A 23,226-nucleotide genomic window follows, 5' to 3' on the forward strand; every position below is an offset into this window, starting at 1 on the left:
TGTATCTAATATCTTTGCAACCAACCAAAAGTGTAGTCTACGGCAAAAAAAAAAAAAAAATGTTGTAGAAAAAAAAATATAGTTATTCTAATACTATGAAAGAGACTATACATTTGGTTCCTATTAAAAATCAATATTCTTGGTTGTAGTACCTCCTTCTTGTGTTTGATGAGTATCATCTTTTGAATCATCTTCCACCGGGATACTCCATTCTTCAATTTCAAATTTCTTTCTTCCATTTTTAAAAGCATATTCTCCATCATGTACCATCATTAGACCTTTTTCAGATAAAATAGGTATTTTAATAATATTCACTAAACCTTGTTGAATCTTTGTTGGTTCATTTTTATAAGCTTTTTCTAGTAATTGAGTCATTTCTTGATTGAATGGTTGAAGATGAATAATGGCATCAAACAATGATTGAATAAATAATAATAAACTCGAGTCTTTTGGATATAAATCTAATGATATAGAACAAACCAACACTAGATTATTAGAAAATCGACGTACTAAAGAACGTAGTGAATGTATAAATGGGACAATAAATGTAGATGAAGAACATGATGGATGATATAAAGATGGGTTTAGAATGCTGGGAATTATCAATCTAATCACTTTTGTGGGATTTGATCTCAATTGATTCTTTATTATACTAGAGATTTGATTCACCATATTATTAAACTCAGCATTCAATGGAAGAAATGATATATCTTGTGGATTTGGTCCCGGCACCAATTTTTGTGTCAAATCAAATTGATTATTATAATGTTCATAACTATTAGAACTTTCATTTTCATCTTTACTTTCTGGTTTCTTATTCAAACCGTATCTCCATGCAATTTTTAAATTTGGATCAGTAGTTGTTCTATTAGTTGTTGATGGAGCATTGGACAAATTGGAAACACTCACTTTAGATTCATTTTCTATAATTTTCGCCTTTTTCTGTTCTTTTGAAGAACCTTTGTAAACACCAGGTAAATCATTTGCCCATTGTTGGTTCATACCCAAAACAATGACATGAGCATTAATATCATTTGAAATTCTATTGTGCAAAATCCCCTGTGATGCAAATGCCCTTAACAAAACAGAAGAAAAATCCGTAGTACCTGATTCTTCAATTAATAATGAATTCCCAAGCGGTAATCCTTGGTGCAATAGGATTTTATCTAAATCAGAACTTCCAGTAGATGTTGTTGGTTGTGAAGTCACTAATGATGGTCTTACACCCGGGTTTTGCATGATTTGGGTAGCATTATCTTTTTCAATTGATTTAGGTTTGGATTTTAATTGGAATGATGAAGTTGTTGTTGTAGTGATACCTTTACCTGTTACTGCTGGTGGTGTTCTTCCCAATGGTGGTGCACGTCCTGCGATACCTGGAGCTCTAGCTGGAATTGAGCCAATGGGGCCTCTATTTGGTGCGGGACTTCCACCTATTATTTCACCTCTTTTTCTAAATGACATGTTTAATTGAATAGTATCTTTGTATGTGTTTCCAAAAATTAATTTAAAACCTGAAAAAATTTGTCAAGAGTGTAAAGAAAAAAATAAAAAAAAGATGAGATGGAGAAGAAAGAAGGCAGGAGTTTTTAACAATTGATGATGATGATTACATAATACACAAATAATAATAAAAAGGGAGAGAGTTTAGTTTAACAGAAGAAGAAAAAAAAAAACAAATCTGGTAACAATGCAAAATTGAGAAAATCATGACAAAAATTCATTTACATAAATAAATCATCAATCAACTCTTCTTGGTTTAATACTTAATAGATCTTTCTTATAGGTTTAGCCATTTCTAGCACATCAATCAATCAATCATTCAATTAAAAAAAAATGGGTGCTGCAATTTCATTACCTTTGATGCCTATAACTTCGTTAGCATCATGTTGTGGAGCTGCCGCATGTTCGGCATTTTGTACATCAATTGGTGGTACTTTTAAATCATCAATAATGACAAGAATCACTTATGCAATACTATTATTAATTAATTCTTTATTATCATGGATAGCTTTATCACCTTTTATTATAAATAAAATTGAGAAAGCGACTTTTGGATTTATAAATATCAGTTGTGGACCCGATGGAAGTCAATGTATTAGTTTTACTTCAGTGCATAGAATTAATTTTGCTCTTGGTATATTACATTTAATTTTGGCTAGTTTATTAGTGAATGTGAAGTCAACAGCTAATCCTCGAGCTATAATTCAAAATGGTTGTTGGAAATTGAAAATATTTGCCTGGATAACGTTTATATTTATCAATTTTGTTATTATACCCGATAGTTTTTTCATATTTTATGGGAATCATATTGCCATAATTTTTTCGACAATTTTTCTAGGTATTGGATTGATTCTATTAGTTGATTTTGCTCATGCTTGGGCAGAAAAATGTTTAGAGAAAATAGAAATGGAAGAATTGACTGGTGAAGGTGATGCCAGTTTTTGGAAAAAATTATTAATTGGAGGTACTTTGGCAATGTATATTGGAAGTATTATTTTAACGATTCTAATGTATTGGTTTTTCACTGGTAGTGGATGTTCTATGAATAAAACTGCAATTTCATTGAATTTGGTTTTTTCAATTATTATTTCAGCAATGTCAATTCATAACACGGTTCAAGAATATAATCCTAATGCGGGATTAGCCCAATCATCAATGGTGGTATTTTATTGTACTTATTTAGTGATGAGTGCTGTTGCATCAGAACCCGATGATAAGTTTTGTAATCCATTAATTAGATCTAGAGGTACAAGAACCGCCAGTGTCATATTAGGTGCATTTTTTACTTTTATAGCTGTTGCTTACACTACTACCAGAGCAGCAGCAAATTCTGCTTTCAGTAGTGAATCTAGTCCAAACTTTGTTACAACAGGAATCACTACTACTTCTCAACAACCTTCCGCAAGAAATGAGATGAGATATCAAGCAATCAAGCAAGCAGTTGATGAAGGACTGTTACCAGAAAGTGCATTAAACCAATTAGATTTATATGAAGATGAAGATGTTAACGATGAAGAAATACAATCAGTGCAATACAATTATTCTTTGTTCCATATCATTTTCTTTTTGGCTACTCAATACGTTGCTACATTATTAACAATAAATGTTAAACAAGATGATTATGGTGATTTTGTTCCCGTGGGGAGAACTTATTTTGCTAGTTGGGTTAAAATTATAAGTTCATGGGTTTGCTTTGTGTTATATGGTTGGAGTTTATTAGCTCCAGTTATTTGGCCCGATAGATTCGGAATTCAAGTTTAACCTAATGACTTTTTTATTAGTGTTTGTTTTTATTTGGGAAGTGGGTAAGTGGGTGGGTGGGGAAGGAGGGTATTGTCAATTGTTAAGTAAAGTAGAGAAATATAAGATATAATTTATATAAAGTATCATATTATTTATTTTATTATAGAGTTAAAATGGTATTTGCAATCTTTTTTATAAGTGTGGTTTTGGTGTAATAACTATAGAAGCAAAGTTTGCCAATTTATACCTGCATTAGGAAGTCTACGATGTTAAATAATTTCTATTGGTTGAAAAAATATAGACTGTATCTTTCTCTCAGTGTGTGTGAGTGTGAGTGTACAAAGAAACAAAAAAAAAAAAAAAGAAAATCCTCACACCCATTGACAAACCTTCAAAACACATACCAATTGAAAAATTTTGAAGGTCCTTTTTCTCCTTTTGAGATTCTACAAGTCAACCATAACTACAACACTTTTGCATTATCTTTGCATTTCTAATTATTCATAATAATGTCTTCTGTCATAACTTCTATTGTTACCAAAACTACTGGACTTGCCAACTGTGCTGTTTATTGGGCCAAAGTGGGTGCTGAATTAAGTAAAGCTGTTTATAAAGGTGAAGGTTTAAAACCACCATCAAGTAAAGAATTTGAATTAGTTTATAAAAATGCTTTAAAATTTATTAAAACTCCAAGTGAACAACAAAAATTTTTGGAACAAGCTAAAAATTTCAAACCAACTAAAGAATGTGCTTACAAAGCTGGTATTTATGGTATTCAATTATTAGCTTTCTTCTCTGTTGGTGAAGTTATTGGTAGAAGACAACTTACTCCTTATGTGCCTTCTCATCATTAAATGATGAAAATAAACAAACAAACAAATAAACAAACAAATAAATAAAYAAATAAACAAATAAATAAATAAATGGTTTTGTTAGTAGTACATTTTGGAATACTTTGTTTTTTTTTGTTTCTTGATTCTTGGATTTTGTAAATTATTTAATTATATAAAAGTATGTGTATTTCGTTAGATATATATATATATATATTCATACATTTATTGCATTTTTTTAGCTAGATGAGGAGTGATAGATGGTGATGGAAGTAATTTTTGTAGTGATATCAAGTAATTAGTGGAGAATTATTGTGAAATTATCGAAAAAAAAAAATATATTTAGACGAACAAATCAATAAACACCAATGATATTATAGCATAAGGTGTAACTAAGCTTAGAAGGAGATGATAATTCCAAAATATATTTATATTTAAATCAAAAATTATCAAATCTATTTTGTATGGACTCTATAAACTAAATTCTTATAAACCTTCTTTACTCTTCTCTTTCATCATTTGAATGAGATTCTTGTTTGGATTCTTGTTTGGATTCTTGTTTTCTTCTCTTTGATGCAGCTATCATATCTTGTCTTTGTTTTCTCTTTTGTTTTATAACTTTAGGAACCGTACTAATCTTTTTACGTTGAATTTCATGAGTTTTGATTTGTTTTTTCTCCTTTTTCGATAATTTACCCATATCTTCCATCCATTGACTATATCCATCATTACATCCTGATTGTTTCATCACATTAAGTATGGGTTTAATAGCTTTATCATCTTCTTTAGTGAAAAAAGTCACGGCTTTACCAGCTTTACCACCTCTACCAGTTCTACCAATTCTATGAACATATGCTTGAGCACTTTGTGGCACATCATAATTTATAACTAAATTGACACCTTTAAAATCAACTCCACGAGCTAACACATCAGTAGTGATCAAGACCCAAATATCTCCATTTTTAAATCGTTTAATGACCTCTTCTCTTTGTTTAGGTGTTCTTTCAGCATGAATGACATCAACATTTAATCTATCATATAATAATTCATGGAATAAAGCTTTAGCTCTAGTGATTGATTGTAAAAAAATTATAATTGGTGGTTTGAATTCTCCTTGTTGAATCATTTGTCTAATAGCCAATAATTTCCCTTGTTCATTACCGGTAAACACTAATTTTTGATCAATAGTATTACTAGCAGCTTCTTTATGTCCAATAATTATTCGAAGTGGATCTTTCATTATAGAATGAGCCATTTCTTCAACACTAGAAGGAATTGTGGCTGAAAAAATCGATTTTCTGATTTTAGGATTAGTACAATGAGTTAAAATTTCATCAGTTTGTTCAGCAAATCCATGATCAAATAATTTATCCGCCTCATCAATAATCAATTGTTCAATTTTCGATAAATCCATATTCCCTTGTTTAACCACATCAATTAATCTCAATGGTGTTGAAACAATGATATCATATTTAGAAGATTTGATAATATTATTGTTTAATTTACTGGCTAATTGTTTAGATAGTATGGCCACATTGATTTGTTTACATCCACGAGTTATAATTTCTAATTCTTGGAAAATTTGTACTGCCAATTCATTAGTTGGAGAAATGATTAATCCTCTAATTCCATGATTTTTAGATACATTTTTAGATAAAATTTGTTGTACTAATGGTATTAAAAATGCTAAAGTTTTACCAGAACCAGTAGGAGCACATGCAATCAAATCTCGATTATTTAATGTGATAGGGATCGATTCACATTGAATTGGTGTTGGTTCAACAAATTCATTATCAATTAAATTGGATAATACTTTTTTATTAATATGGAATCTTCCAATCATATCTTGAAATGATCCAATGGGGATAGGTATATCATCACCAGTAACTTTTGATTTATGTAAATTTCTAAATGTTTGAGCATCTTCTTCAGTAGTTAATTCAGGTGGTGGTATTTCTTCTTCTTTTGCCTTAGTTTCGTTTGTCTCCATTTGTTCTTCTTTATTACTATTAGCCCCATTTGTTAATTTATCACCTTTACCACTAGTAGTAGTACTATTACTATTATGCTTTCTTGTGTGGAAAAAATCAGTTTCTCTTTCAACTTCATTTAGTAATGATTCTTGTTTGTGTTTTTGCTTTTGAGTTTGCTTTTCTGAAGGTAATGCATAATCAGTAGTTATACCTTTCTTTTTATTCAAAGAAGCTCCTCGACTTAAAATTCTAAAAATATCCATTTCTAACTTGCTTGGATGGAAGGAAACAAACTTAGTTAAACAACAAAGAGAGAGAGAAGAAAAAAAAATTGAGCGTTTGATTGAGATGAGATTGAATATGAAGGTTTGATCTCTCTCACTTTGCTCACGTCTTTGTAACAACAACGTCGTGTAAATCCAACCAATATTATTATTCCTCAAATTCATTTGTTCTTTCTTTCTTTCTCTCTCATAGTAAGAAAAAAAATTTTTTTTTTGGGGACAGTTTAAACCATCAAATAAAACCGACAACATATAACATTATCACTTTTAATTTAAACAAGTGATGATTGGTAACATACGACAACTATCCAGTAGAATAACTGGCCAACAATTCACAATATTCACTAGATCGATTTATCTACACAAAGGACCCAGAGTTGAAGGTCTTAAGAGAGATCCCGAAGCAGCATTCATTAATCCCAAGGGAATTAAATATGGTTTAAATGAAACCAATATCAGTCATATCAAATCATTTTTAGGTGATAAATATAATATACCTGATGAAATAGCTTTACAAGTAATAACCCATAAATCATTTGGTAATGGTATTAAACCATATAATGAAAAATTAGCTGCCATGGGGAGTAAATTATTATCATTATATTTTGCCAAATATGTAACTAATCAACCTTGTAAACATGATAATGGTGTGGAGGGGAAAAACTTGGATGTTTTAGGATCACCAATGTCAAGAGAATTACCAAGTTTGAAAACAGCGGCTATATTTGCTAAATCAAACAATATTAATGAAATAATGTTTTGGCATACTAGAAATTCAACATTAGGATTTGAAAGTAGTGGAGAATTGAAAGTAAGTGGTGAATTATTATTCAGTTTAGTTGGTGCTGTCAATTTTTATCATGGTAAAAATAAAGCTGAACAATTTATTACTGAGAAATTAGTTGATCAATTTGAAAAAATCAGTGCTCAAAATATCAGAAATTGAATTAACTGAATGAGTAAGATAAAAGATTAATAATTACAAAGAGGAGGGCGTTACTGCCACCCTACGAAGATAATGATAAATGGAAACAGTAGAATTGTTTTTTATTTAAAGTTCATTTGATTGTGTTTATTTTTTTACATAACTTTTTTTCAAATATATTTGTACATAGAGACGTTTGAAAGTAAAAGAAATGGTTGTAGAATCATCAGCGTGGTTATTTGTAGATGTTATTATTTATCGGGCGAGGTGAATTATATGCATGTGTCAAAGTGGAGAATTACAATCAAGGGAGAACAGGGCATCAAATTGTAGTTTACAATAAAACGATTAACGCAAATTAATCAACTAGCGGTGAAATAAGACCGTGTTCAGAATGAATAGGCGATGAATCATTGAAACATTTGACCCAATCAATGAGTAGTCGTTGAAGTTGGTTTTGAGAAAAATACAAGTTTTGCAACGAAGTTCTAGATTGTATGATTATTGTTAGTGCTGCAAAAAAAAAAAAAATAATTTGCTCATTTTACAAACCAAATTGAAACACATTGCATTTGATTTTATAACTAGAAAAGAACTTGAAGCCAATTTCTTATAATAGCTTCAGTTTCAGCCATGTTAGACAATACTGACTATAGACTATATTCAACACGCTTTAAGAAAAGAAAGGGATAATGCCAGGTAAACATGACTTCAGATTTCAAGACAAATATGCCACCCTAAGCTAACACATCAATTCCATACTAATGCCAGTTATGACCGAACCAACAAATCAAGGTGACAATTTCGAAATGCTCATATAGTTAAGCGAAAAAGAGTCACACAACCATACTTTAACAGCAGGGGTATTGTTGCAAAGTACAGGTGTCCACTGCAAGTCTCATTTTTTCATTGGCTCTTTCTAGCGAAACTTCCTGCCCCCCCCCCTGTTGATAACTATTAGTACATGAATAGATCGATATATTCATAACCATTGAAATTGACGATATTCCAATTAAACAGGGTTACAGTGATAATTTATCGAAAAAGGGGAAAAATCAAGGGAGTGGAAGAAAAAAGAAAAAATTTCCTTGTCAAACTTGTTCATTGAATAGATCGGCTACTTTTTGTGACGCGTCTTTTTCATCCCTCCCTCCCTCTATTTCTCCCTCCTCCTCCCCCCTTTCTTCCGACAAAGTTTTTATTGAGTAGATTTACTGTGTGAGTGAGATGAAACACAAAATTAGTTCTTTTTTTTTTCTTCCTTTCTTCTCGATCTACTACTGTAACGTGTGTATGTGTGGTTAAATTTTAATTTATATTAAGAAATTTTTAGGTTTGTTGTGTTGGTAACCCATCGATTATATTGTCATTGCAGTTTAGACTAACAATTTTTATTCGAAATAGCCAGCCAACTTATCTGCAATTAATTTATAACGAACAATAAGAATTGAAGAACAACCTCTATTGATTCGTTCGTTTGAGTTTATTCAAGTAAGATACTAATAGAGAAGACTCAACCTAGGTTAAAAGACCAACTAGAATTCTTGGCTAGGTGATTTCAATTTCTTTTGGTTCAACTACATCCTAAACTCTCCTGTAGAAACCAAACTAATCTACTACAATTTTGAAAATTTCATTTCCTTTTTGTGATCTATGTTAATTATTCGTAGCTGTACTTTCTTGCCCATCACCACCACCACTACTCTTCTTGTTCCTGTTTTGTCCTAGACGACTTAATTAATCAATAACTTCTCTTTTTCCTGTTTCTGCTTTATAATTACATCTAATACGCGTCTTCTAATGTCTTTTTTTTAAATAATTATTAATTTTCGATTTTTTTGAAGATCTGATTTACTTCATTAAAAGTTCTTCTTTTTTTTGTTCCCTGGCCACAACAACAACAACAACAATATACATTCATTCATCTTACTAACAGAAGGAAATCCAAAGAAAAAAAAGTGAGAGAGAACAAAAAAATTTTAGCAACACAACCACCTCCCATCAAATTTCTTTTCCTTTCTATATATCATATTCAACAAAGTATTAGTATTAGTTTTATTGTATTTTATTTTATTCCAGATCCCTTCCTTTCCTTTTTGTTGTGTTTTGTTTTATTTGCAATCTCACAGTCTAAACTATACATATAATGAGTGAAAAGGATCTTGTCCAACATTATAAGGTGTTGAAACAGTTTCTTGCTATATCGGATGATCAGCAATCAAGATCGAAATCAAATTCATCTCGAGCTCAAAGAGCAAGAGAAAAATTATTGAAATTATCATCAGCACAATTCAAAGAGTTAAGTACCGATGTTTATGATGAATTAAGAAGAAGGATAGATGAAAGTAGATCAGAACCAGATTATTTATTACCTAAATCTTCATTCCACCCAAAAAGAAATCAAGCAAGACAGAAATTGGCCTCTTTACCACAGACTAGATTTAAAGATTTAGTGGCTGATATCTCATATGAAATAGAGCGAAGAGATTTGCATGTGGAAAGACAACTGCAACATTCACACACTACTTCAATGTCATCAAACGGAAGCCAGTTCCAACATGAACGTAAGTCATCGTTAGCTTCAAGTCATCATCGTAATGATTCTGCCAATGGTTATCATAGTCGCCTGGCATCACACCATTTGAATGATTTTGCCGCTACAAAAGAAGTAGATGAAGAGAAAGAAAGTGATAGTAGAGATGATTTGAACAACACATCAAGCAAGAATATTACTATGCCCAATGCTGAAGCATCTAATCAATCAATAGGTATTCAACCTTCTCAAGTAGTGCCAACAAAGGCCAATCTTGATTGGTCCAGTGATGATGAAGGTGATGATGAACAGGAAGAAGAGGAAGAAGAAAAGGGAAAAGTAAAGAATATCTCAGATCCTAAACATACACAAGCTGAGCAACACCAAAATCAGCACCAACACTCTAATTCTTTGAGTAATAATAAAGATATAAACACAAAAAGTGACCGAGGTCTCACTCATGATGAAAAGGATAACGAATTGGCCAAGTTGGAGACATTAGTTAATGATCTCAAGAACAAGTTGCAAGCATCAGAGTCTGAAAGATCAAAATTGAAAGGCAAGCTTGAGTCACTCCAAGAAGATTATAATTTTTCTGTCAGTCAGAATAAATCACTCAGTAACGAGTTGGAGACGTTGGGTAAAGAGAAAGAGCGTTGGATAACAAAGCACGACAATTTAACGAAATCTATGAGTAATTCTGATGAGAATTTGAAAGAGATAGAGAGATTAAAATCAATAAATGCAGCATTGAGACTCGAGAACCAATCCTTGAAGAATACCTCATCCAGTCCTAGAAGTGTTGGAAGTCCACCTTCAGCAATCAATGCCATTACTACCAATTCGGGAAATTCAGGAAACTCAGCAAAATTGTCACAAAAGAGTGTCGATGAATTTTTAGAAAAATTGGAAACCATTCAACTTTCTCCTGGATCAACTTCAAATAATCCATCTACCCTAGAATTGAAGAATCAAATTAAACTTTGGCAACGTAGATACGAAGATTCTAGGTCTAATGCAATTGCAAGAGATATCAAAAAGGCATCATTACCTAAAATGGAATTGAAACCATTTGTTGCTTCTCACGGTTTAATTTCTATAAAGTTGGTCAGTGATGCTCTTGCTTTAATTGACTCATTTTTGGGTTATTTAGTAAGTGAAAAATGTGATTCAGACATTTTGTTTGAAAAAATATCTAAACTTGCTATTGTTATAAATGAAATTGCCAACCAAGGTGATCGTCAAAGATTGGGTAGTAATGAGCATTCCGTCATGTTAAGAGAAGCAGTTGCGTACTCATTAACTGCTACAAGGTATCACGCTACATATAAACAATTGTTTCCTCGTTACATTGTGGAAAAATCAATTGGCGAATTGAATTGTATACTTTGTGACTTGATAGCAGAGTGCAAGCTAAATGAGAATTCAACTAATTTAAGAGTACTTGAAGTGGAAACAAAAGTTCCTAAAAAGTCCGTGAATGAAGATTTTGGTGTTAGACCACTACGTATGGCCAATAAATTAAAGGTTAATCAGAGCCAACAGGAACCTACACAAAAATCAAATTCAGAAACCAGAGCTTTACAATATGAAGAGCAATCTCCATTTATTGAGGAAACAAGAGACAAACCATTGAAATCCAAAGCTAACAGTGCATTTACAACATTAAGAGCTCAAAGAGAGAAAGCAAAGGAAGAAAAATCACCTACAAATGCAACTCATGGAACATCTTTTTCTAAGGGTGCAACAGTCGCAGCTACTGTTGGTAGTGCCCTGATTCCTGCAGCTGCTCAAGTTGGAGACCCACGTACAAAGAAATCCACGCATAATGTTGCTTTTAACGATAATCCTATTTCTATATCTCTAAGATACCAAAACTATGACTCTGACGAAAACGAAGATGATCTAAATGATGATGTACCTACTAATGATAATTTTAACGCTCATTCAAACAAGGAAACAAAGTTTGATAGGAAACCATATGGAACCGAGACTCAAACTAATAATCTCACTTCTGGAGCTTTGAGTACTAATACTACACCAACTAAAGTTAAAATTAGTCGATCAATTAATGAAGACAGCGATGAGCTTGTGTCTGCTACTAACAATTCCAATTTCCATGATAACAGTGGATATCAGCAATCAAGAAACTTGGACTCAAGTAATAATTTTGTGACACAAAACTCGGGAAATTTGAATTCATATAAGCCAAATTTGGATAATTCACCAGTTCGTAAAACAAGTTTAGATTCAAGTGAAGACAAGTATGCTCTGCCAATGAGAGACACCGATCAAAGTTTTGATAACGACCAGGATGATAGCTTTGAAACTGCTTACACATTTGGCAAGAATTTGGATAATGTTCATGATAGTAACACTAGAAAGGAAGATGTTGCCACACGCGGGTTGGGTACTAACAATGAGGTGGTACCTCAGAAAGAAAATTTTGAAACTGAAGGTAAAAAGAAGGGAAGCATTGCACTGCTAGCTTCAAAGTATGAGAATAATGTTTCAGATCAATCTACTTCCAGAAACTATTCTCCAATTAAGAATAAATCGGATAAATCCTCACAAGGAGTTCAAGAATTAGCTAGAAGAATCACATCACCAGAAGCTTCGCCAGAATCTCAAAAGTCTATTTCACAAGCATCAAAGATATCTCCATCAAAGAAAGGTGTTCTTGACAAGGTGAAACAATTTGAGAGTCCACAAAGAGAAGATGTTCCTTCTTCTCCATCACCTAGGAAATCACCAGGACAAGATAAAGTTCCTTTCAAATCCATGAGAACTTCGTTAGAACTGAGTAAACCATTTAAAAATGAAGAAGATCCTGGGCAATTGTCAGCACCATTTAGTGCTATTCATCTGAAGAATGAAGTAGGTGAAGAAACATCTAAAAAAGAAATTGAAAATTCTGCTGCTGCTGAAACATCTACTTTATCTGATACTTCCACTTCAAGTTCTGCACCAGTTAAAAGTAAAGGATTGTTCCAATCACTCAAAGATAGGTTCACTGGAGAAACCAAGAAAGAAGAAGAAGAAGAAAAAGTACAACAACAACAACAACAAGAAGAAGAGGAATCAGCTAAGCATATTGAATCTTCTCAATCTGATGCCACAATTTCTGATAATGAGAAACAGAATGATACTCAAAATGAGAATCTTATGAATACTGTGGAAACCTCCCCACCAAAAGATGTTAATGATGAAATAATTAGCAAACCTGTTCAAGTACAATATCCTGAACAGAAGACTACTCATTCTGGTGAACAAGAGGTCGAAAAAAGCAAGGATTTACCAATTGAGAGGAGAGATGTGGTGACAGAACCTTCAACAGGAATTAAGCACGAGCCAGCAGAAAGTAACAAAACTGAACCCAAACTACAACAACAAAAATCTTTACTACAAAAATCAAAGCAACAAAAACCGGTTACACCTGAATCAGAAGAATCATATAGTGAAGAAGAAACCGAAGAAGAAATACGAGCAAGACAAAGACAAGAATACAGAAAATCAATGGCAGCTGCAACTTTCAATGTCGACTTGTTTGATATTGATGATCCAGACAACACATTAACCCAAGTTTTACTTTATTTGGAACATCAAACAGTACAAGTCATCAACACAATTCAATCATTACTTGCAGCTATTAAGAAGCCTAATGCTACTAGAGGTGAATTACGCGAGAAGACTAAAGCCATCACGATTGTCATATCACAAATGACTGAAGCTACCAATACATCAATGAATCAAACTCGTAATGCTCAATTGAAAGAACATGGAAGTTGGGTTGTTAGAAGTTTAGAAGATTGTTATCATAGAATGAATATTTTATGTAAACCGGGAGAAAAGCCTGATACTTCATTTGCTGATAAGAATTTCAAACAAAGATTAGCAGGAATTTCATTTGATATTGCCAAATGTACTAAAGAATTAGTCAAGACGGTGGAAGAAGCTAGTCTTAAAGAAGATATTGCTTATCTTGATGCTAGAATAAGTCAAAATCTTGAATAAAATAAGATCCTGACACAAGCTAGAAAATAGCTAGAGAATAAATAAAATGAAAAAAAAGAAATTAGAAAATAAATTGCGATGTATTTATGTTCTTGTATATTAGTATATATGTAATAATTTTATTATTTTGATATTATAATTGTATTTGTAGGAATTATCGAATGTATTTGGACATGAATTTTTGATGATGCTGTGAATTTAATGTATCTGTCGTATAGTTATTATTTCTATCATTTGTTGATTCTTTTTTAGATTTATTATTAAAAGTAGTTGACAGTCTCCAACTTTTCTTTTTCGTTGACGAATCATGGGTTTGTAAAGTTAATGAATTGTTAATTGAATTATTGGTTGAATCTGAATTTTGCTTTTCCTTTTCTCGTCGTATATTTTCAATTTCTTTTAAAAGTAAAGCAGTATCATCATCATCTGAATCATCATCATCTGAGCTTTCATCATCTTCTTCATCCTTGGAGTCTTCCTCATCTGATTCCAGTTTTTCATTGGGTTGTATATCCGATTGATCATCATTTTTCAACAGTAGTTTTGACTGCTTATCAATTTCTTGATTTAATGGTTCGGTCGTTATTTCTTTTGTGGATTCAATTTTGAGTTTCTTAGTAGGTGGACTTATACTTTCAAGACTAGTAATCTTATTATTATCATGTTTCTGCAAATCATCAAACTTGTTAATCGTTTTTTCATTCTTGATATCTTGTCGATATTTTATTGATGTTTGTTGTGGTAATCCTCTAGCATGTTGAATGGTATCTTTAATTTTAATAACTTTACCTCGTTTACTTTCTAATTGTGGTCTATGATTTGTTGACATGTTGCTTATGAAATGATAATATTAAGTAAAATGTGGAAAAAGTTATCGATGCCCTTTAAAAAAAATGGTTACGGATATTTTTTGGGGGTGAAGTTACTAAGTTGATAATGACCAAAAAACACGACCCATAAATATTTGGCCAAATGTTTACCCAATTGATTTTTGATTTGATGCTATCGTAGAAGGGAAATTATCATGGTTGTACCGATAGATATAATGCTAAGAAAACTATTCACTTTGTGGTTATTGTCTGTTATTAAATCTTATAATATCATTCAATATACTTGGAAAAAAGTAACCTCTATCAAATAAAGAGAAAGTATGAGGAAAAAAAAATGAAGACAGGAGAACCGTAAATAATTATTAATACATCCAAATATCTTTTTCACAGCTTTCTCTTTAATCGGATATCATCACAACAACTCAATCAATAATGGCACCACCAGTCCCTGTTTATAGTATATCAGAAGTGCGAAAACAATATAAAGATCAATTAGACAATCCTGAGAAATATAAATGCCAATTAAAATCTATAACTCAACATGAATGTACATTTAGACCAACCACTATTAGAAATGATAATGTACAATCAGAAATTATATGTTTACCATTTAAACGAATTTTTCAACGATGTTTAGTGCCAATTATAACTAAAAATACCGATGGTAAAAAATTAAGACTTGAAAAATGGATAAATATTGAAATTACTGATGAACAAACTAATCATGATTTAGTGGATCCCGATAGTAAATATGGTAAAGATGTTCAAGATTTTTTAAATGCTGAACGAGAGTTTAAGAAATTTATGGAAATTGAATCAGATGGTAATTTATAGAATTTATTACTTGTTTATTATTCTAACAAAACAATATACGGAGATATAGAATATAACATGAAACGATATAATGGCTAAGGACAAAAATAAAAATCAAACAACAAATGCAAATTTAGCAAATAAAAACATTGATACTAATTTCATTATCTAATAAGTAGAACCTTCAGGTGGTTGTTGTAATTTTTTATTTGTAGGTGATGCCATACTTTTTCTTAATTCTAATAATATAGTTTCCATAGTATATGATCGTTTCCAATTTTTCAAAGTATCAAATTCTTCAACCAATACATGACCATTTTTATCTACACAAGGTAAATTGATTTTAGAAACAAATGTAACTATTGGAGGTTTATCAGGATAACTTTCATCACAAATAATATTTAATGAATATATTCTATTTTCATGATTCAGATGTGGAGGACCAAGAATAGTACCATTCCAATATGTCATAGTAATATCATCTTGATTAGTTAACCCATAACTAATTGATTCTGCTCCTAAACCTTTTTCACCTTTTTCTAATTCTTCTAATAATTTGAAATTTCTTGGACTATTAAAATTAAAAAAAAAAGAATAGAAGTTAGTATAAAAAGTAAACTAATATCAATCAAAAGCCTTTAAAGTTATACTCACATTTTTGACATTATAATTGGGTGTCTATTATGATTTGCAATAAGAACTATATATATATATGACAATACTAAAAAAAAAAAATCAATCAATAATGTGGAAAGGAGAAGTTTAATACTGATATCTTCTATGTGTTTGAGTGTATCTAGAAGAAGTAAGATCAAATGGTGTAAGTTTCTTCTATTTGGAAGAAGCTATTAAAAACTTGTGGTTCATGATCTCACCTCTCCCTCCCTCCCCGTCCGCCTTTCAATCCAATCTTTACCAGAAAAGAATTCCAACGAGGGAAAATGTCGTCTGACTATTAAAAAAAAAGAACACTCTCGCACGACATTATAATGAAGACTCTCAAGTTTAAACGACAACACGACATTTTCTAGTTGAATATTTTTTTTTGTTTTTTTGTATTTTCGATACAAACAACAAACATCTACAACAACAGCAAGGACCCATTTTGATACCACTTTAACAACTGACAATGTCAACAGGTTCATCTCCATTTGTTGATCATAAATCAAATAATAGTACCATCAGCATCAACAATAATAGTAGCATACTAAATGAAAGCTCAATTTCCAAGGCATATGTTTCTAAATTAGAATTCCAATTGGATACCATCAAGACTGAAAATCGTATTCTTCAACAAGAAAAGGATCAAATAACATCAGATTATCGAAAAATCATAGATGAAAAGAATCAAGAACTTGAAAATTTGAAATTAAATTTTAAATATGTTTATGATGAAAAAAATCAATTAGAATCGAAATTAACTAATCAAGAACAAGTTTCTACCAATAATATAAATCAATTATCCGATGAAATTCAAACTTATAAACGAGAGAATTTAAAATTAACTAAAGATTATAATTCATTACTTGATAAATTCAATAAACTCAATCGGAAAAACCAACAAATTATGCATGATTTGAATAAAGAAATTGAAGTAAATGATAAATTACACCAAGAATTGAAAATTAAAGAGAAAACAAATCAAGAATTACAAAAAGCTAGTGATACAGCAATCAATGAATTAGAACAATATTCTAAAATATTAGATAAGAAAAATGGATCTGATAATCTATTGTATAAGAATTTAACCACTAAAAGTAACAATTTACAAAATATCAATCATCAATTACAAAACAAGATAGATCAATTATTACAAAATAAAACTTCTAATGAATTATTGAAACAACAAAACCAATCATTATTGCATAAATTACAGAATTTGGAAAATATTGAATCCAAATATTTACAATTGGAAATTGAGAAGCTTCAATTAGAAACTAAATATAATGATTTGTTTAAGGCATTGGATACAGCTATTGCCTCATCAAATGAATATAAAGATAACGAGAACACCGATGACACCATTCATACCAGTAAAGTAAAAAGTTTTATTGAATATTGTAATAATCTTCAAGCTAAAAATCTTACTTTACAAGAGAAATATGACTCTAAAATAATACAGGTGAAAGAATTAACTAAAGAATTAGAAGATCACGCTAGAGAAATTGAAACAGATTTTCTTCCAACGATTACTGATTTAGAATCTAAATTAAAAGTATATGCTGACCAAAATACCAAATTGGAACGAACAAAATCATTACGTGAAAAGGAAATTACATTTTTAAGAAATCTGTTGAAACAAATGGAACAAATTCATGCTAATCAACAACATAAACAACAAGAGCAAGAAAAAGAAGAAAACACTGAAAATAAATCAATTCTGCAATATATGACCAATTTGGAAAAATTAGTTGATGAATACAAAACCAAGATTGATGAATTAGAAAAGAAAAATTTGGAATATAATAAATCATCAATTATAACCAATGAAAAAACCCCTTCTAATAAACGTCAAAGATTGGAAAGTAATTATACATTTAAAACCCAAGCAATTGAATTGGAAAAAGAAAACATTGAAATATCATCAAAACTTAAACAAGCTGAATCAACAATCGAACAATTGAAGTTTAAAATATCTGAATTAGATAAAGTTGAAACCAGAAAGGAACAATATCGTATATTACAATTGAAAAACAATTTAATTTCTCAAGATCAATTTATAAAACAAACAACATTAATTGCTCTTCGGAAAGAAAATGAAGAATTGATTAACAAATATATTAAAAATTTACCTATAGAAGAACAAATACCAAAAGGTGTTTTCCAACGACAAGAAGATGATAAACAACGATTACAAGCACAAATTGATCATTTAACTAAACGATCAACTCGATTAAGAGAAGTATTCACTAAGAAAAGTAAAGATATTATCACAGTGATAGCGAAATATTTTGGATTTATAATTGAATTTTTACCTAATCCAATAAATCCTACCGATCTATTTTCAAGAATTAAATTAAGATCAAGATACATTCCTAGTGAAGAAGATTGTTATTTAATTATTGATGTTGAAAATCGTGGATTAAAAGCTCATGGAAATTTCCAATTTAAACAAATTTGTGAAGAATTAGCTCAATATTGGGTCAATGAAAATAATCAATTCCCTTGTTTATTAAGTGCCGTTAATTTAAAACTTTACGAGATATACGCCTCTAAATAAATAAAAGTACATAGACTCGTGCATACATTTTAATCATTTGATATAGTTTAAAACTTCTATAGCGACAATATCTAAAATTTCTTTAGGAGATTTGTTATAATTTTTAATATCTTTATTGATCTTGTTGAAAAAATGACCTTTATTAATTGAATCATATTTTGATTCATAATCAATTAAAAATGAGTTTAGTTCTTTCAGGGTACCAAATTTTTTCAAATAATTATACATCCAACTCCAAATATCACCATTAGTATTATCCAGTTGTAAACTTCTTTCAAACCAATTTTTACTTTTGGAATATTTCCCATCAAACCAAAAAAATACCCCAATGATCAATAATATTAAATTTGAATTATTAGTTGCCTTTAAAGCATCCAAGAAAATTGTTTTACGTTGAGACATTTTCGGGATTAATGATAAATTAATAATCCATAACCAAGGATCAGTAGGAAATTGTTTAAGGGCTTTATTAGTTAAATTTTGTAATGATGATAAATTACCAATTCGTTTTTCAAATTGTATTTTATAAACCCAAATTTCTGGATTATTGGGGTTTTGCAATATTGCTTGATCTAATATTGAACGAGCTCGAATTATGATTTGAGCTTTTTCATCAATTTGAGATAATTTTATCCATAAATATATACATTGAGGACATTTTTTAACACCCACTAAAGCATTTTCTCTTGCTTGTTCCAATTCATCAATATCTTCTAAAATTTGAATATTTTGAAGATATAATTTCCAACAATTCGGGAATAGTTTCAATGCCTTCTGTATCACATCTTTTAATACGGTTATATCACTATTAAGACATCTTAGAATATGAATATATTTATACCAAAATTTCTCTGATTCCATTGGTTTGGTATCAATTATGTGTTTAATATATTTTTCAGCATTTAGTAAATTACCTGTTTTAAGTTCTAATTTAATAATGGCAAATTTTATTGATAAATCAGTTGGATTTGCCAATTCACCTGAATTTAAAATTGATCTAGCTTGTGGGATATCTTTAGATAATTGCCATTTATCTTTAGCATACATCAAATAGAATAATGGTACTTGAGGATTTAAAGAAATTGCCTTATCATAATATGAAAACAATAATGGTAATTCTTGATTGAATTTTTTAATCACACTAAAGACTTTTTTCCATTTATTAATATCATTAGATGAATTAGTAACAATATAATCTAATATTGATTTAGCAACAATAATATATCCATCATTGAAAAATTTATCAACATCTTCAAATATTGATGATTGATCTAACCCCTTAAACTTCAAATAACTAATAATTATGGCCTTAGTAGTGACTTTGAAATTTTCTCTTTCAGAATCACAAGCTAATTTATACCAATCATCCTTTGTCATTTGATAAATTGAAATTTCTTTCATGGCTTTATCCATAAGTTTAATTAATTTATTAATATCAATTGTTTCTTCACCATATTCTCTTTCTTCTAATTGACAAGCAGTTATCCAAACTTTTAATATATTTTTAACGCCTTTTATAGATTTTCTAGCTTGATTCAAGATTTTTTTACTTTCTTCATAGTTGGATATATTTAATAAAGCTGACCAAAATTCCCAATTTTGAGAACATAATTGAACTGCTTTTAATAATAATTTCTTCACCATATTAGGATCATTTTCTAATTCAATTAATTTCTCCCATAATTGATCATTATTAGGTATTTTTTCTAAACCTTTCATTAATACTTTACGTTTGTTTATGTTGTTAGTTTCCAAATCAGTAGCTTTTAACCATAATTTTTCTGATTTAGGATTATAATTCAAGGCATTAGTAATTAATTGTTTACATAATTTAATATCAGATTGATTCAATCGAATATTTTCTAACCAAATTTCATCATTTCTAGGACATTTTTTACAACCTTCTAAAATATATTGTTTAGCAAGTTTTAAATTCTTCCCATCTTGTTCTTCTAATCTTGCTGACAGAATCCATGAACTTGGTTTATAAGGTTCAGATTTACGTAATGATGATAAAATAACTCGATTTTTTTGAAGATTAGCATATTTTGAATCTTGTTCAACTCCTGTCATATTCAATATGCTTTGTTGTAATTCTTCACTAACACTACTGGAATTGTTTATCGATTGTCCATTGGTTTTAACATATGCAGGTAATAAATTATCCAATTGAGACCCTAATAATTTATCTCTTGATTCAGATAATGATTTGAAATTTGTTGTGTTGGTACCAGTGGCTGAACTAGAAGTGGATATTAATGTATCAGGAGCAGAATACATTCTTTGTTGTTGTTGTTCTAATAATCTTGTTCGTTTATTTTTCCTTGTCATATCACCAGGTTCAGGTAGATTTAACCAATCATCTTCGGTTAAATTTGCTAATTGTCGTTTCAAATCAGAAAACTGAGTAGAAGAATTGTCATTGGTGGTGGTGACTGTCGGCTTGGCTCTGTCATTTTTATTATTTGGGGATTTCCTTTTTTTGGATTGTAGTTTTTTTTCAATTTCATTATATATTCGATCGGCTTCTTCATCATCTTCATCTTCTTTACCTCGTTTTTTTGTAGATAGAATCCCATTTTCATTCAATTGGGTTGTGGTTTTATTATTGTTGTCTTCATCCTCTTCTTCTTCTTCATTTTGTACAATGGCAATTCCTCGATTGAAACTATCTGGAGATGTACTGGTTCTAAATCCAACAGCACCTCTTGCCAGACCTGCAACATATCCTTCAGGTGCTTCTTGATCTAAAAATGATTTCCTTTCCATAAGTTATAAATACTATAAGTCTCCTAAATGATAAAAGTGTATTGCGGGAGGGTTATGAATTAAGTTCGTGTCGCACACAAAGAATTTCCCATTCATTTTTCCTCTCATCTCATCACTACAAAAAAATTTCATCTTCCACTGTCACACTCGAAAACATTCATAATAACGATTACAGACGACAACAACAACAATAAAGATGTCAAAAAGATCAGCTGAAGATGATTTAAGTGGCAATAGATCCACCAGTCATACTGCCATTAAAACTAATAAAGATTCTCTTCCAACTACTACAAATGGAAAGGAAGAAGAACCAGACAATATGGATATTGGGGAATTTGAAGATCCATACGGTGATGAATTTGAAAGTGATGAAGAAATTATAGAATTAGACGATAACAATGATGAAGAAGATGATGAAATGATTGATGAAAATTCAACACAAGCCAAAATTGAAGAATTAGAAGCCAAAGAACAAGAACAAGAACAACAATCATCAATATATTTACCTCATAAATCAAAACCATTAGGACCAGATGAAGTCTTAGAAGCCGATCCAACAGTCTATGAAATGTTGCATAATATCAATTTACCATGGCCATGTTTGACTGTTGATATTTTACCAGATTCTTTAGGTAATGAAAGAAGATCATATCCAGCAACAGTTTATTTAGCTACTGCGACTCAAGCTGCTAAAGCCAAAGATAATGAATTGTTAGCTATGAAAGCATCTTCATTGGCCAAAACATTAGTTAAAGATGAAAATGAAGAAGATGAGGAAGATGAAGACGATGACGATGATGTTGATAGTGATCCAATATTAGATTCAGAATCTATTCCATTAAGACATACTACAAATAGAATAAGAGTAAGCCCTCATGCTCAACAAACTGGGGAATACTTAACTGCTTCAATGTCAGAAAATGGTGAAGTTTATATATTTGATTTACTGGCACAATATAAGGCATTTGACACACCAGGTTATATGATTCCTAAATCATCGAAAAGACCAATTCATACTATTCGTGCCCATGGGAATGTTGAAGGTTATGGATTAGATTGGTCTCCATTAGTAAATACAGGGGCTTTATTATCTGGAGATATGTCAGGGAGAATTTATTTAACTAATAGAACGACATCAAGTTGGACCACTGATAAAACTCCATTTTTTGCATCACAATCTTCAATTGAAGATATTCAATGGTCAACTGGTGAAACTACAGTGTTTGCCACGGGTGGATGTGATGGATATATTTGTATTTGGGATACAAGATCGAAAAAACATAAACCTGCATTATCAGTAATTGCTTCTAAATCTGATGTTAATGTGATATCTTGGAGTTCTAAAATCAATCATTTATTGGCATCAGGACATGACGATGGTAGTTGGGGTGTATGGGATTTAAGAAATTTCACAAACAATACCACCAGTAATCCTTCACCTGTGGCTAATTATGATTTCCATAAATCGCCAATCACATCAATTTCATTCAATCCATTAGATGAATCAATCATTGCTGTTTCATCAGAAGATAATACTGTTACATTATGGGATCTTGCTGTTGAAGCTGATGATGAAGAAATTTCTCAACAAAGAAAAGAAGCTCAAGAATTACATGATATTCCACCACAATTATTATTTGTCCATTGGCAAAGAGATGTTAAAGATGTTAGATGGCATCCACAAATTCCTGGTTGTTTGGTATCTACTGGTGGTGATGGATTAAACATTTGGAAAACTATATCTGTGTAATGCTACCAACAACTAGTAATAAATTGGACATAAATATAT

General features: G+C 30.6%; 12 protein-coding genes across 12 annotated transcripts; 7 read left to right on the plus strand and 5 right to left on the minus strand. All coding sequences in view use genetic code 12, as the record gives it.

The window, feature by feature from the left end:
* Positions 1–123: 123 nt before the first annotated feature.
* CAALFM_C112570CA (Elongator subunit) lies at positions 124–1,464 on the minus strand (the record flags this gene model as incomplete). The annotated part of the gene is made up of 1 exon (XM_705697.1): positions 124–1,464. The coding sequence occupies one exon, from the start codon at positions 1,462–1,464 to the stop codon at positions 124–126; it is 1,341 nt and encodes a 446-aa protein (XP_710789.1).
* Positions 1,465–1,836: 372 nt separating this feature from the next.
* On the plus strand, positions 1,837–3,264 carry CAALFM_C112580WA (uncharacterized protein; the record flags this gene model as incomplete). Its single annotated transcript, XM_705696.2, has 1 exon — positions 1,837–3,264. The coding sequence occupies one exon, from the start codon at positions 1,837–1,839 to the stop codon at positions 3,262–3,264; it is 1,428 nt and encodes a 475-aa protein (XP_710788.2).
* Positions 3,265–3,755: 491 nt separating this feature from the next.
* On the plus strand, positions 3,756–4,100 carry ATP20 (F1F0 ATP synthase subunit g; the record flags this gene model as incomplete). The annotated part of the gene is made up of 1 exon (XM_705695.2): positions 3,756–4,100. The coding sequence occupies one exon, from the start codon at positions 3,756–3,758 to the stop codon at positions 4,098–4,100; it is 345 nt and encodes a 114-aa protein (XP_710787.1).
* A 475-nt stretch (positions 4,101–4,575) lies between these two features.
* Positions 4,576–6,498, minus strand: CHR1 (RNA-dependent ATPase; the record flags this gene model as incomplete). Its single annotated transcript, XM_705694.2, has 1 exon — positions 4,576–6,498. The coding sequence occupies one exon, from the start codon at positions 6,496–6,498 to the stop codon at positions 4,576–4,578; it is 1,923 nt and encodes a 640-aa protein (XP_710786.2).
* A 118-nt stretch (positions 6,499–6,616) lies between these two features.
* Positions 6,617–7,279, plus strand: CAALFM_C112610WA (mitochondrial 54S ribosomal protein mL57; the record flags this gene model as incomplete). The annotated part of the gene is made up of 1 exon (XM_705693.1): positions 6,617–7,279. The coding sequence occupies one exon, from the start codon at positions 6,617–6,619 to the stop codon at positions 7,277–7,279; it is 663 nt and encodes a 220-aa protein (XP_710785.1).
* Positions 7,280–9,404: 2,125 nt separating this feature from the next.
* On the plus strand, positions 9,405–13,805 carry SPA2 (Spa2p; the record flags this gene model as incomplete). The annotated part of the gene is made up of 1 exon (XM_706488.2): positions 9,405–13,805. The coding sequence occupies one exon, from the start codon at positions 9,405–9,407 to the stop codon at positions 13,803–13,805; it is 4,401 nt and encodes a 1,466-aa protein (XP_711580.2).
* Positions 13,806–13,959: 154 nt separating this feature from the next.
* On the minus strand, positions 13,960–14,634 carry CAALFM_C112630CA (U2-type spliceosomal complex subunit; the record flags this gene model as incomplete). Its single annotated transcript, XM_706486.2, has 1 exon — positions 13,960–14,634. One exon carries the CDS (start codon positions 14,632–14,634, stop codon positions 13,960–13,962), a length of 675 nt encoding a protein of 224 aa, XP_711578.1.
* Positions 14,635–15,067: 433 nt separating this feature from the next.
* CAALFM_C112640WA (uncharacterized protein) lies at positions 15,068–15,469 on the plus strand (the record flags this gene model as incomplete). Its single annotated transcript, XM_706485.1, has 1 exon — positions 15,068–15,469. The coding sequence occupies one exon, from the start codon at positions 15,068–15,070 to the stop codon at positions 15,467–15,469; it is 402 nt and encodes a 133-aa protein (XP_711577.1).
* Positions 15,470–15,616: 147 nt separating this feature from the next.
* CAALFM_C112650CA (E2 ubiquitin-conjugating protein) lies at positions 15,617–16,113 on the minus strand (the record flags this gene model as incomplete). The annotated part of the gene is made up of 2 exons (XM_019475168.1): positions 15,617–16,019; positions 16,103–16,113. The coding sequence occupies 2 exons, from the start codon at positions 16,111–16,113 to the stop codon at positions 15,617–15,619; spliced, it is 414 nt and encodes a 137-aa protein (XP_019330713.1).
* A 464-nt stretch (positions 16,114–16,577) lies between these two features.
* CAALFM_C112660WA (coiled-coil domain-containing protein) lies at positions 16,578–18,668 on the plus strand (the record flags this gene model as incomplete). Its single annotated transcript, XM_706483.2, has 1 exon — positions 16,578–18,668. The coding sequence occupies one exon, from the start codon at positions 16,578–16,580 to the stop codon at positions 18,666–18,668; it is 2,091 nt and encodes a 696-aa protein (XP_711575.2).
* Positions 18,669–18,701: 33 nt separating this feature from the next.
* CAALFM_C112670CA (U4/U6-U5 snRNP complex subunit) lies at positions 18,702–21,437 on the minus strand (the record flags this gene model as incomplete). Its single annotated transcript, XM_706482.2, has 1 exon — positions 18,702–21,437. The coding sequence occupies one exon, from the start codon at positions 21,435–21,437 to the stop codon at positions 18,702–18,704; it is 2,736 nt and encodes a 911-aa protein (XP_711574.2).
* Positions 21,438–21,633: 196 nt separating this feature from the next.
* On the plus strand, positions 21,634–23,187 carry CAALFM_C112680WA (ribosome biosynthesis protein; the record flags this gene model as incomplete). Its single annotated transcript, XM_706481.2, has 1 exon — positions 21,634–23,187. The coding sequence occupies one exon, from the start codon at positions 21,634–21,636 to the stop codon at positions 23,185–23,187; it is 1,554 nt and encodes a 517-aa protein (XP_711573.2).
* Positions 23,188–23,226: the final 39 nt, after the last annotated feature.

The sequence above is a fragment of the Candida albicans genome, chromosome 1 (assembly GCF_000182965.3).
Source record: "Candida albicans SC5314 chromosome 1, complete sequence".
In the NCBI taxonomy this organism is placed as follows: Eukaryota; Fungi; Ascomycota; class Pichiomycetes; order Serinales; family Debaryomycetaceae; genus Candida; species Candida albicans.